This window comes from Etheostoma spectabile, chromosome 20 (genome assembly GCF_008692095.1).
Source record: "Etheostoma spectabile isolate EspeVRDwgs_2016 chromosome 20, UIUC_Espe_1.0, whole genome shotgun sequence".
Classification (NCBI taxonomy): domain Eukaryota; kingdom Metazoa; phylum Chordata; class Actinopteri; order Perciformes; family Percidae; genus Etheostoma; species Etheostoma spectabile.
Genome location: NC_045752.1, coordinates 2,510,450 through 2,524,438, shown reverse-complemented (window position 1 = coordinate 2,524,438; position 13,989 = coordinate 2,510,450). Strand labels below are relative to the sequence as shown.

Here is a 13,989-nt window from a genome sequence, read left to right as displayed (position 1 = left end):
AAGAACACTGTTTCTATGTTACTAAACCTCCTGTCTCATCCCATCCATAACCTATACTTCCCCAGTGTGCTGGCTGTGCTCAGCCTGCCCGGTCCACAGCACGGCTTTCACTACAGTTGACTCGTTGGGGTGGAAGCTGCTTTTTCTTATCCGAGGGGGTCAAAGAGGTAATGGCATTTTCCTGCCAAATATATGCTGTAAATCCCACATTTTTATAGCTTGTCTGAGGCTCTTGTTGTTCCATAGCTGCTCTTTTACTAAATGAAATGCTCGTAATATGGCTCACTGCTGACTTTGTGTGTGTTTTCATTGCTCATCAAAAAAAGAAAATAACTTTTTTTCCATGGTGCACTGTGGCTCAGGTCACATGTTCTATGAGAGTTTAAATCAAATTTAATTTAAAGTGAAAGATTCCAGTGTTGTTGGATAGACGGGCATTCTGCTAGCCTTACTATAAACCCTTAACAGTATTTCACTAGTTTTTTGGCTGGCTGTAACATTAAATACAGTGTATGAATTATGAAAGAGGCAGGATTTCAAAACAATATTTATCCAGAATATAGAGGGATGTGTGTGCATAGTTTAAAGCTTATTATGAATCATAAAAAGCCTTGTGTTCTTGTAAACAAATATTTCACAAGCGCCTTTCATTTATGAGACATATACAGTGCCTTGCGAAAGTATTCGGCCCCCTTGAACTTTTCAACCTTTTGACACATTTCAGGCTTCAAACATAAGATTATAAAATTTTTATTTTTTGTGAAGAATCACCAACAAGTGGGACACAATTGTGAAGTTGAACGGAATCTATTGGATATTTTAAACCTTTTTAGCAAATAAAAAACTGAAAAGTGGTGTGTGCAAAATTATTCTGACCCTTTCTTTTCAGTGCAGCAAACTCAGTCCAGAAGTTCAGCGAGGATCTCTGAATGATCCAATGTTGTCCTAAATGACTGATGGTGATAAATAGAATCCACCTGTGTGTGATCAAGTCTCTGTATAAATGCACCTGCTCTGTGATAGTCTCAGGGTTCTGTTGAAAGCGCAGAGAGCATCATGAAGACCAAGGAACACACCAGGCAGGTCCGTAATACTGTTGTGGAGAAGTTTAAAGCCGGATTTGGATACAAAAAGATTTCCCAAGCTGTAAACATCCCAAGGAGCACTGTGCAAGCGATCATTTAGAAATGGAAGGAGTATCAGACCACTGCAAATCTACCAAGACCTGGCCGTCCCTGTAAACTTTCAGCTCAGACAAGGAGAAGAGGCCCATGATCACTCTGGATGAACTGCAGAGAACTACAGCTGAGGTGGGAGAGTCTGTCCATAGGACAACAATCAGTCGTACACTGCACAAATCTGGCCTTCATAGAAGAGTGGCAAGAAGAAAGCCATTTCTCAAAGACATCCATAAAAAGTCTTGTCGAAAGTTTGCCACAAGCCACCTGGGAGACACACCAAACATGTGGAAGAAGGTGCTCTGGTCAGATGAACCAAAATCAAACTTTTTGGCCACAATGCAAACGATATGTTTGGCGTAAAAGCAACACAGCTCATCACCCTCAACACACCATCCCCACTGTCAAACATGGTGGTGGCAGCATCATGGTTTGGGCCTGCTTTTCTTCAGCAGGGACAGGAAGATGGTTCAAATTGAGGGGAAGATGGATGCAGCCAAATACAGGACCATTCTGGATGAAAACCTGTTGGAGTCTGCAAAAGACCTGAAACTGGGACGGAGATTTATCTTCCAACAGACAATGATCCCAAACATACAGCAAAATCTACAAAGGAATGGTTCACAAATAAACGTATCCAGGTGTTAGAATGGCCAAGTCAAAGTCCAGACCTGAATCCAACCGAGAATCTGTGGAAAGAACTGAAAACTGCTGTTCACAAACGCTCTCCATCCAACCTCACTGAGCTCCAGCTGTTTTGCAGGAAGAATGGGCAAGAATTTCAGTCTCTCGATGTGCAGAACTGATAGAGACATACCCCAAGCGACTTGCAGCTGGAATCGCAGCAAAAGGTGGCTCTACAAAGTATTAACGCAAGGGGGCCCAATCATTTTGCACGCACCACTTTTCAGTTTTTTATTTGCTAAAAAAAGTTTAAAATATCCAATAGATTTCGTTCCACTTCACAATTGTGTCCCACTTGTTGGTGATTCTTCACAAAAAATAAAATTGTGTCAAAAGGTTGAAAAGTTCAAGGGGGCCAAATACTTTCGCAAGGCACTGTATGGTTTTAATACTTTTTTAAATTTAATTTGAGCTTTTTTATACCTTTTTTTTTTTTTATAGAGTGCAAATACACAGAAGAGGGGGAGAGAGAGACATGTAGCAAAGGCCCGCAGGTCGCCCCATGGTAACAATACTTTATTTCAGGGCTTCGACTAGATTAATCAATCTGCTTATTATTTTGTTGATTGATAAATGACAACTATGTTATAAATATACTATAATGGCAACTATATATAGTTGCTAGATAAATGCAGTGGAGTCAAAAGAACAGTTTTTCCCTCTGAAATGTTGTAATTCTTATCTTAGGATCATTGTCTTTCCATATTTGATATATTACATGTTGATACTACTTGTGGCTTTGCATTATTTACCCATAAGTTACTTTATTATCTTTTCTTTTCTGATGGCATTTTATAGACTGAACAATTTACCGATTCGTGAAAACATTCATAAACAATAAAAAATGAAAATAATCCTTGATTGTGACCTGCAAACCATATAGTTCACATCACATTACAGGCTAATCTTTTGAGCTGGCTTTTGGATGGAGTCATTTGGAAAGACAGCCACTTTCATTAGATGAATCCCAATCAGGGATTCAGTAAAACAATCCGAATCCCAGTAACTGCTGGGACCTGCTGAAACAGAACTAATCCCAGCTGACCCAGTTCTTGGCCTGCTTTACTGTACAGTGGCCACACGGTAGACTAAATATAACCCGAAACATAGTATTGGAAAAATGCTTCAGTCCATAATGCAGGCTACATAATAAGCATCAGTAGATATACCTGCAGGTCTGGCAATGAAACACTGTCATATAAAATGACACTACATATGGATATCTATGAAAATAAATGACTTTTGTGCTCGTTATGTGATTGTTTGCCTTATATTGATCAATTGAGAGGGGTCAGTTTTTTTTTTTTTTTTCAAACCATTTATTTCTATGACTCAAAACAAGGCGGTGAAGCAATGGGAGGGTAAATCTGAACCAGCAGTTTTTTAAGTGCTGGTAATTGATTCCATATTATTAGCCTAGCCTAGCCTAGCCTGAGAGAGCACTCGGAGAGCTATCCCCCTCCGGCGGGGACTGCAGCTGCTGAAGCAGAACAACTTCCCTGAGATCTGCAGGACAAGACACAACCGAGACGCCTCCCTCCACAGCGAGAACCACGGGTAGGGCGGCCGCTGAACGAAACTTTACAGAGCCTGAGAGACGGGCTAGAAACTTAGGCTGTAAACTAATGTTACAAGGAAATATAAAACTTTGGGTTTTTTTCTAGGAACATTTGACAATGACAACCAAAAAGCCCCGGAGCATGCTACGGGAAGCTTCTCATCAGATCATAGCCGGTGGATCCGCAGGTAAATACACATTTCTTTTTCATTTCTACCGTTATGACTGATTCATATTACGCAACCGTTTCCCAATCTTGCACGCTGCTAAACGTATGTAGCATAGCAACGGTGATTAAACTGAAATAAAGTGACGTCCGCCTCCTTTACCTTCCCACGAGAGCGGGTGTTTCTGGTTTTAATCGCACATGCGTAGAGGATCAACGTCCGATTCATTCTGGTTTCTTCCAGCCTACTGGCGACGGTTTAGGAGCGTCTAGTTCAAAGATTAAACATGTGTCACCAAGATAGTTCACACACTGGAGGACCTACGGGAAGCATGGTAGTGACAGGCTGAATAAAGAAACTAGGAAGTGCCACAGGGGCAGAAAATCCAGTTTGCGCATGCGTACAATTATCCAGTGACTTGTAGGTTTTCTTTCTTGTAACTTTATTTTTTATGAGTGATGGAATGTGGAATGAAGCAGCCCACATTTACTCAAGTATGGTATTGTTGACCATTTAAGTACAAATTCGAGGTACTTCACTTTAGTTCCATTTTATGCAACTTTATCAACGCCATTATATCTCAGAGACAAATATTGTACTGTACGTTACACAACTACATTAGTCTGGCAGCTTTAGTTGCTTTTCAGATTACAACTTTCATCCCCTTCCAGTCCAGTGAAAACCATGAAGGCCTAGGCTATCGCCAGAGTTTGATTTTGTTAAAAATCATCTTACTTCTTAAGCTAAATAAACTGTTAAAAAACCTTCTTGGATCAGCTGAAAAAAAGCATGGTCACAAAACTGAAAGCAGGGTGTTTTTTTTAGAATTTTATAGAATATGATGCATTGCTGTACAATAAAGTACCCAACAGTATATGAAGGAGGTAAAGTTAGCACAACATTAAACCTCTACTGCAGGAAAATGCACCATACCCATTAATGCAGCAGCAATATTAATCCAGAAATTAGTAAACACAGACACTGGCTGATATGATGTAAATCATTTAAAACTAAAGACGATGCAGCAGCTGCCACTTGTGGACTAGTGGCTATATGTATAATTTATTTTGGCAAGATGTTTAATAAGACTTTGATAAGTCTGACAAATGACATGTCGGAAAAAAGAAACTATACTATTGTTGTAATTCCGATTTGGGTCACCGGTGGCAGCACTGAGCACACTGCTGCTGAGCAGCACCCCGGTCTAAAAATGAGGAAGAAATCTCTCCGCCATATTTGATGGTTTTTTGAAGGAAATTGAATTTGACTTTTTTTTAACTGTCTACGACAAATGTCAGCACCCACCCCATCCATGTTCTGTTGCCGGTGTCGTGCACCTGTGGCTTGACATCGTTTTTTCCTCCTCGGAAGTCGCCAAAATGTTGCCTTCGACCTGGTGAGTTCAATATTCCTCCCCTAACGTTTCTGTTAACGGCCGAGTGACTGACAGGTGGAAGAGAACATGCTAAATTAACGTTAGCTAAACAGTTAGCTAGCTAATGAGCACAACGTTTTTCACCTGTGCTGGCTTTCAGGTTCCTACTGGTTTTAGTCTGGCAGGATATTGGACTTTTGAAGCATTTTTTAATAATTTTTGTTGTTGAATGGCTGTGTGTGTGTGTGTGTGTGTGTGTGTGTGTGTGTGTGTGTGTGTGTGTGTGTGTGTGTGTGTGTGTGTGTGTGTGTGTGTGTGTGGTGGCGGCAGTAGCTCAGTCCGTAGGGAGTTGTGTTGGAAACCGGAAAGATGCCAATTAAACTCCTGGGTACTGCCACGGTGCTCTTGAGCAAGGCACCAAACCCCCCTCAACCACTCAGGGTGCCTGTTCAGCAGTCGCAGCCCACTCCTTCTGACATCTCTCCATAAATGCATGTATAGGACCTTAGCATGTGTCTGTATTTCAGGCCTGTGTGTAATAACAGAGTATAAATTAAATTGGATACATACTCTCTGTTTGTGTGTGTGTGTGTGTTGTGTGTGTGTGTGGTGTGTGTGTGTGTACATACACACACACATACATACATACATACACAGCATATATGCACACATCAGCCAGGAAGTGATCAGAAATCAATCCTAATGCTTGCTTGTTTGCTTTGCTTAAATGTTCGCGCTTTAAACGCCCTCCCTTGTCCCGGTCCCCAAAAATTTATCCTCGGCCCTTTAAAGGCTACCGCCCAGGCTTCAATTTCCATGTGAGAAGGTGCTGGAGGGGGTTTTGGCCTACCTGAGGCCCCCCCCCGCAGGGGGTTTCTTGGCCCTTCATTTTTCTACAGCCTTTTGGAGTGGCCCGACGCTGTCATCTATTCTGCAGCGACTCTTTTTCCCATGGCGGGGGGGGCACGTGAAATCACTTTTGGGTTTCTCCGGCTTCAACACCATCCCCATGCTTTTGGGGGAAAGTGGGGGTGATGGGGGGCTTTTCCCATTTTTCTCCGGGTTTTGACTACCGGGAACAAAAACCCATTTTCGTCCGCCTGGACCTGTTCTGTTTTGGGGTGGTGATGGTCGGGGCCCCCGGGGGGATTTGGCTGTCCCCCTTTCCGGGGTTTCCCTTATACACCTCAACTTTCATACCTCGGGCCCCTGTCCCTACAAAATTTTTTCTGATGACTTGCGTTTTTGGGGGTTTAAGGGTGGCGGGAGGGAGGTACAAGCCGGGTGGGGGGACTTTGGGGTGGTCTGGAAAACTGCCTGCTGCTGAACTAATAGCCCAAAGGGGTTTGGTGATGACTTCGGGGGAAAGGGAAGGGCTCCCACCCCTTGCTCCGGGAAGTGACTGGACAGGGTGGGGGAGTACAGATACCTGGGGTAAATCGCACACTAAACTGGAAAATCAACACCCCTGCTTTTTACAAAAGGGGATGAGAGCTCTATTCCGGGGGAATAAACCTTTAAGGGTGCCGGGGATGTTGGGATCTTCTCCCCAGTTTTTGTGCCGCGCCTTTTTTCCCTGCTTTGCTGGGGCAGCCTGGGGCCCACGATAAAACAACAAAAAAATGAGGGGGAAAGGTGGCTCCGTATGGGCTGCAAACGGGGAAATTTGAGCTGTGGTGGAGAGGAGGTCGTGAACAAATGTTATCTATCAGGTACCCGCCCCCCTCCCCCCCACACGGGTCCACGAGGACGCTTCCTAAAGGCTCCGACAGCTTCGAGGGGCCGCACGGACCGCAAAAATCATTTCTTCCCAACCTCACTTTTTAACACGTACACTGGGGGTAATGAGACTTTGGGAAACCCTACTGCCAATGAAACCCTGGACTTGGTTTTTTTAAAAAAATTTTCATTTTAGCTATTATTTAAGCTTTTACTTTTGTTCCCCCCCACCTGTCTATTCAATTTTTTGTTTTTTTTACTTTTTTCGATTTTTTATTTCAGTATATTTTTGTAGGGAATTTTTCCAAGTATTTCTTAACTTTTTTTGTTTTGTGACTGATTTTTGGCGCTTTTACCGGGAAATTTCCCTTTTTTTTGGGGATCAAAAACACTATCTTCTATTTATACCTGCGGGTTGGCATGAAACCGTCTAAAAAGACACTACTATGGATATCTATGAAAATAAAATGACTTTTGAGCTCGTTATGTGTTTGTTTGCCTTATATGATCACTTGAGAGGGGTCAGTTTTTTTTTTTTTTTTCTCAAACCATTTTATTTCTATGACTCAAAAAGGCGGTGAAGCAATAGGAGCAGCAGTTTTTTATAGTGCTGGTAATTGATTCCATATTTTTAGCCTAGCCTAGCCTAGCCTAGCCTAGCCTGAGAGAGCACTCGGAGAGCTATCCCCCTCCGGCGGGGACTGCAGCTGCTGAAGCAGAACAACTTCCCTGAGATCTGCAGGACAAGACACAACCGAGACACAACCGAGACGCCTCCCTCCACAGCGAGAACCACGGGTAGGGCGGCCGCTGAACGAAACTTTACAGAGCCTGAGAGACGGGCTAGAAACTTAGGCTGTAAACTAATGTTACAAGGAAATATAAAACTTTGGGTTTTTTTCTAGGAACATTGACAATGACAACCAAAAAGCCCCGGAGCATGCTACGGAAGCTTCTCATCAGATCATAGCCGGTGGATCCGCAGGTAAATACACATTTCTTTTTCATTTCTACCGTTATGACTGATTCATATTACGCAACCGTTTCCCAATCTTGCACGCTGCTAAACGTATGTAGCATAGCAACGGTGATTAACTGAAATAAAGTGACGTCCGCCTCCTTTACCTTTCCCACGAGAGCGGGTGTTTCTGGTTTTAATCGCACATGCGTAGAGGATCAACGTCCGATTCATTCTGGTTTCTTCCAGCCTACTGGCGACGGTTCAGGAGCGTCTAGTTCAAAGATTAAACATGTGTCACCAAGTAGTTCACACACTGAGGACCTACGGGAAGCATGGTAGGGGACAGGCTGAATAAAGAAACTAGGAAGTGCCACAGGGCAGAAATCCAGTTTGCGCATGCGTACAATTATCCAGTGACTTGTAGGTTTCTTTCTTGTAACTTTATTTTTTATGAGTGAGTGGTGGAATGAAGCAGCCCACATTTACTCAGTATGGTATTGTTGACCATTTAAGTACAAATTCGAGGTACTTCACTTTAGTTCCATTTTATGCAACTTATCACGCCATTATATCTCAGAGACAAATATTGTACTGTACGTTACACAACTACATTAGTCTGGCAGCTTTAGTTGCTTTTCAGATTACAACTTTCATCCCCTTCCAGTCCAGTGAAAACCATGAAGGCCTAGGCTATCGCCAGAGTTGATTTTGTTAAAAATCATCTTACTTCTTAAGCAAAATAAACTGTTAAAAAACCTTCTTGGATCAGCTGAAAAAAAGCATGGTCACAAAACTGAAAGCAGGGTGTTTTTTTTAGAATTTTATAGAATATGATGCATTGCTGTACAAAAAGTACCCAACAGATATGAAGGAGGTAAAGTTAGCACAACATTAAACCTCTACTGCAGGAAAATCGCAGTCGCAGCCCACTCCTTCTGACATCTCTCCATAAATGCATGTATAGGACCTTAGCATGTGTCTGTATTTCAGCCTGTGTGTAATAACAGAGTATAAATTAAATTGGATACATACTCTCTGTTTTGTGTGTGTGTGTGTGTGTGTGTGTGTTTGGGCTGTGTGTGTGTACATACACACACACATACATACATACATACACAGCATATATGCACACATCAGCCAGGAAGTGATCAGAAATCAATCCTAATGCTTGCTTGTTTGCTTTGCTTAAATGTTTAACTTTCACAAAAAACTCATCCATTCAGCTTCACAGTCTGTATCGAATTAAAAATTGCGTAACACTGCAGACACGTTGCCAACTTGTATTTCCTGAAGCAGAGGGGAAAAGTCAAAACAGCGAGACAGCTGGTGGAGAAGGCCATCCTGACAATGTTGCCTCGATTAGAGTTGCGGTGGAGGAGGAAAGCCACCAGAAGTTTTCGCCACAAGTTTAGTATAACTTAAATTACAGTGTAGGCTTTCTCAATGAAACTTGTGGAAGTTTTGGGAATATCAAGTTTTGCTTCCAGTGCTGAATGTGTAATAATAATCACAAATAATCACACCCATTGGACAGTAATTGTGCCACAATAATTACTAGATAGTTGAGCCAATTCTTTTTTAAATTGTTTGTCAAACAATACATACTCAGACCATTATTGTGAAACACTAAATATGTGGAAGGAGTTGGAACATGAAGGTGAATTGCCTGCAGAATATAGTAGTCATGGTCTGAATTGTAATTTGGAAAGACTTGCATATTAAATCAATCTGTTGCATTATGCCATTTGCTCTCTCTTGTAAGGCTTATATTTACATAGTTATCAGTTTCATAAAATGGCAACAGGAGGAGGTAGATGATTGCATGAAAACATAGTGAATTCTCTTTTGTCTATTTTGGCATGCACCTTATATAAAGGCAAAACCAAAGTCTAGGCCAGCAGTTAATCATTTTACATTCCTAAAATCATTGAGCAAGGTTGTGCCAAAATAAGTCTCAGTAAGAGGTGTATTGTACTTCCAAAAACCTAGTACTGTCTGCAGTGGTTACAGGCTGTTCAGGTGTTGCTGACTTAGGCCTTTTCAGGGATATTGATAGCGACTGAGGAATCTTTTTACTGTAAACATGTAGTTTGAGTTCTCCGTTGCTCTGCATGTGCAGCTCAGTGACCAGTGGTCCAGGATTGTGGTTGTGTGTGTATTTGTGAAATGAATGTGATACATTCACATGATGTGGTTGCACACAGTAAAAGCTAGTGCTGTGCCAAAAAATCTATTCAAGATTCAAGCTCTACCGATTTCAAAATCGATCCATTTAATTCCAAAAATCTTCATATTTTTTAAATTTGATTTAAATTTTTTATTTTTATTGTATGTCTACTGCAATCAAATGACAGATAGATAGATAGATAGATAGATAGATAGATAGATGCTTTATTGATCCCCAAGGGGAAATTCAAGGTCCCAGTAGCTTACAGACATCACACATGACATACACTACCGTTCAAAAGTTTGGGGTCACATTGATGTGTCCTATTTTTGAAGGAAAAGCACTGTACTTTTCAATGAAGATAACTTTAAACTAGTCGTAACTTTGAAGAAATACACTCTATACATTGCTAATGTGGTAATGACTATTCTAGCTGCAAATGTCTGGTTTTTGGTGCAATATCTACATAGGTGTATAGAGGCCCATTTCCAGCAACTATCAACTCCAGTGTTCTAATGGTACAATGTGTTTGCTCATTGGCTCAGAAGGCTAATTGATGATTAGAAAAAACCTTGTGCAATCATGTTCACACATCTGAAAACAGTTTAGGTCGTTACAGAAGCTACAAAACTGACCTTCCTTTGAGCAGATTGAGTTTCTGGAGCATCACATTTGTGGGGTCAATTAAACGCTCAAAATGGCCAGAAAAAAGAGAACTTTCATCTGAAACTCGACAGTCTATTCTTGTCCTTAGAAATGAAGGCTATTCCATGCGAGACATTGCAAAGAAATTGAAGATTTTCCTACAACGGTGTGTACTACTCCCCTTCAGAGGACAGCACAAACAGGCTCTAACCAGAGTAGAAAAAGAAGTGGGAGGTCGCGTTGCACAACTGAGCAAGAAGATAAGTACATTAGAGTCTCTAGTTTGAGAAACAGACGCCTCACAGGTCCCCAACTGGCATCTTCATTAAATAGTACCCGCAAAACACCAGTGTCAACATCTACAGTGAAGAGGCGGCTGCGGGATTCTGGGCTTCAGGGCAGAGTGGCAAAGAAAAAGCCATATCTGAGACTGCCCAATAAAAGAAAAAGATTAAGATGGGCAAAAGAACACAGACATTGGACAGAGGAAGACTGGAAAAAAGTGTTGTGGACGGATGAATCCAAGTTTGAGGTGTTTGGATCACAAAGAAGAACGTTTGTGAGACGCAGAACAAATGAAAAGATGCTGGAAGAATGCCTGACGCCATCTGTTAAGCATGGTGGAGGTAATATGATGGTCTGGGGTTGCTTTGGTGCTGGTAAGGTGGGAGATTTGTACAGGGTAAAAGGGATTCTGAATAAGGAAGGCTATCACTCCATTTTGCAACGCCATGCCATACCCAGTGGACAGCGCTCGATTGGAGCCAATTTCATCCTACAACAGGACAATGACCCTAAACACACCTCCAAATTGTGCAAGAACTATTTAGAGCAGAAGCAGGCAGCTGGTATTCTATCGGTAATGGAGTGGCCAGCGCAGTCACCAGATCTGAACCCCATTGAGCTGTTGTGGGAGCAGCTTGACCGTATGGTACGCAAGAAGTGCCCATCCAACCAATCCAACTTGTGGGAGCTGCTTCTGGAAGCGTGGGGTGCAATTTCTCCAGATTACCTCAACAAATTAACAGCTAGAATGCCAAAGGTCTGCAATGCTGGAATTGCTGCAAATGGAGGATTCTTTGACGAAAGCAAAGTTTGATGTAAAAAAAATCTTATTTCAAATACAAATCATTATTTCTAACCTTGTCAATGTCTTGACTCTATTTTCTATTCATTTCACAACGTATGGTGGTGAATAAGTGTGACTTTTCAGGAAAACACAAAATTGTTTGGGTGACCCCAAACTTTTGAACGGTAGTGTACATGTACATCATAACAGGATTTTCAAATAACAAATGACAAACAATTCTACATGAATAATACGGAGACATACATACATACACACACAAACAACCAGTCATGGGCAAAGTAACTACATTTACAAACTGTGAATATGTTTTTAATTCTTTTTGAATCATATGGATATTGAATCGTGAGCCTAAAAGACTTAGACTTCTCTTTATTAATCCTTTTTGGATGACTCCCGCAAGGAAATTAAAATTTCCAGCATCCGTTATAGCAAGAATGCAGTATAAAGATACTAATAATAACAATAAGAACCCTTTGGCTATCAAAAAGACATAAAAAGACATTAACCATAACCATAAGAATCGGAATTGAATCGTGGCCTTTTCTGAATCGTACGCCCCTAGTAAAAGCCTTTGCCTAAATGTTTTGAAATCTACAAAATCAAGTTTGTTTTAATTATAACACACAGGCTACTTCTTTTGTGACCATGAACTGGATGTCTTCTAATATGTAGTTTTAATATTTCAATGAGTTCTTCTTTTACCCACTAACTTGTTACTAGGTGACTCAGCATGTTCGCCCAGTGACCTAGCTGCTGCTACTGCTCTGTGTAGGGGCCGTTTTGCAGTCGAGCATTACACGTTCCATGAAGGAAATGTATGTTCCTTTTATCTTGCCTACCTGTGAACAATACAAAGTTGTCAAATAAGCAAGACTGTGAAGGGATTATCAGTGTAGACTGTATAATTATGGTGTAAAAGTTTTTTTTTTTTTTTTCTCTAGCCGAACAAGCCGCCAGCTGCAAACACTAAGGACCACAAAACTCTTTCCTGATGTTTTATTCCTGGTGTTGTTGCTGTGCTCACTCACTAAATCCAGTGTCCTTTTAGCAAAGCTTTCTTGTGCGGGATCTATTGCTGATATATTGGTTATATTCAGAAATTACAATAATGCAGTGTAAAACTTTACTTTAAAATGCTAGAAATATATATATTTTCAATATCTACTCGAATGCTTGCGTATGGATGTGGTTCTTTTTCATTATGTTTTTTTTGGTGATGTAGTTTAATTTGAAATGTTTAGATTTCACCATACAAACCGCTGAATGGGCATTAAGTATCAATATATCTTTTAAAATCACCGGTGAGATGAGTATATTGTGGCCTACACTATGTTCTCTTTCCTCCACACCAATAGATCTTCAGTCGGAAAGCCCAAAGCATTGACTACTGACCCTCGTCTACTCCATGTCTATTAGATCACAGCACTCTGTTTGGTTTGCCAACTTGTGTCTGTTGTGAAAACGGGCCTGTGTTGTATCTGCTGTTAAGGTGTTGAACGGTTGTTTCAGATGTCATGTCACTGTTGTTGCAGTTCCTGTGGTGACTGAAGGAGGTTTGTAGAGCTCCCACAGTATATTAATTCAATAAGTGATTAACTCCTGAACTAATATTGGCATTGTCGACTTATAAATCTGTGTACAGCCAGTATATAGTTGAATCACACCCAGTGCTTAGTCGCTACTTTGCCACTCTTTACTGTTCCAGACAGTTCAATTTTAACCTCATTTACTCCATTAATTTGCTCAATTACAATGGTTTATTTAAGAAGGAACTACTACTCTGGCAGTGCTGCTTGCCCTTCCATGTTTACATCTCACAAGCCCCCTGGGTCTGACAACCTGCTGTCCTGAGCTTTCAACGGGGGGCCAAGGGGCTCTGGTCTGTCATGATGGGACAGAGGTTTTAACCCCGAGCAGAATGACTTCAGTGCTACCTTCTCTTCACCCACCCCTCCAGAGATTCTTTCCCTCCTGATTCCCTGCTAACGAGGATGGGAACAGACTGGTGCTATTTATGTGTATGCTGGTCCTTTTTAAATTACATGTGAATAAAGGGGAGAAAGTGGCATTATGAGGTGCACAGTTTTGGCATTATTAGATGCAAGCTGTCACCAGTTATTTTGAACTTTGTTTAGTGCCTGGTGGAATACAGTATCCTATTTTTGTGATATTAGTATGCATTTGTCGTGCGTATGTTTGAGAGCTGGAACGATTAGGCCTAGTCCATTAATCAATTAACTTTTTTGATAATCGAGGCTTTGCATTTGCATTCATAAATATTGTCAAATATTTGCTAGTTTTAGCACTTTAATCAAACTGAGACAGTGTGAGGAGTTTAGATGAAGATTTAACCCCTACGATTAGATGTCCAGGCTTCAGGATATAGCCATGGCCATTTTTCATTATCTTTTGGACATTTTATAGCCCAAACAATTAATCGATTTA

At 41.2% G+C, this 13,989-nt stretch overlaps 2 protein-coding genes across 4 annotated transcripts in view; both read left to right on the top strand.

The window, feature by feature from the left end:
• Window positions 1-13,894, top strand: part of plekhh1 (pleckstrin homology domain containing, family H (with MyTH4 domain) member 1) — a 51,663-nt gene extending 37,769 nt beyond the window's left edge. Inside the window, exon 31 of the transcript XR_004327002.1 lies at window positions 13,884-13,894. The gene's annotated coding sequence lies outside the window, so the exon portion shown is untranslated. The remainder of the gene's footprint in view (window positions 1-13,883) is intronic.
• slc25a21 (solute carrier family 25 member 21) overlaps window positions 148-13,989 on the top strand; it is a 106,751-nt gene continuing 92,909 nt past the window's right edge. The window contains exons 1-2 of one of the 3 annotated variants that reach the window (XM_032500882.1): window positions 148-167; window positions 3,527-3,608. In XM_032500882.1, coding sequence (XP_032356773.1) covers window positions 3,539-3,608 — 70 coding nt within the window. In that variant the 5' untranslated portion in view covers window positions 148-167; window positions 3,527-3,538. Of the gene's footprint in view, window positions 168-3,235; window positions 3,420-3,526; window positions 3,609-7,342; window positions 7,480-7,586; window positions 7,667-13,989 lie in introns of those variants that run through there. The other 2 variants (XM_032500881.1, XM_032500883.1) reach the window with 2 other exon arrangements.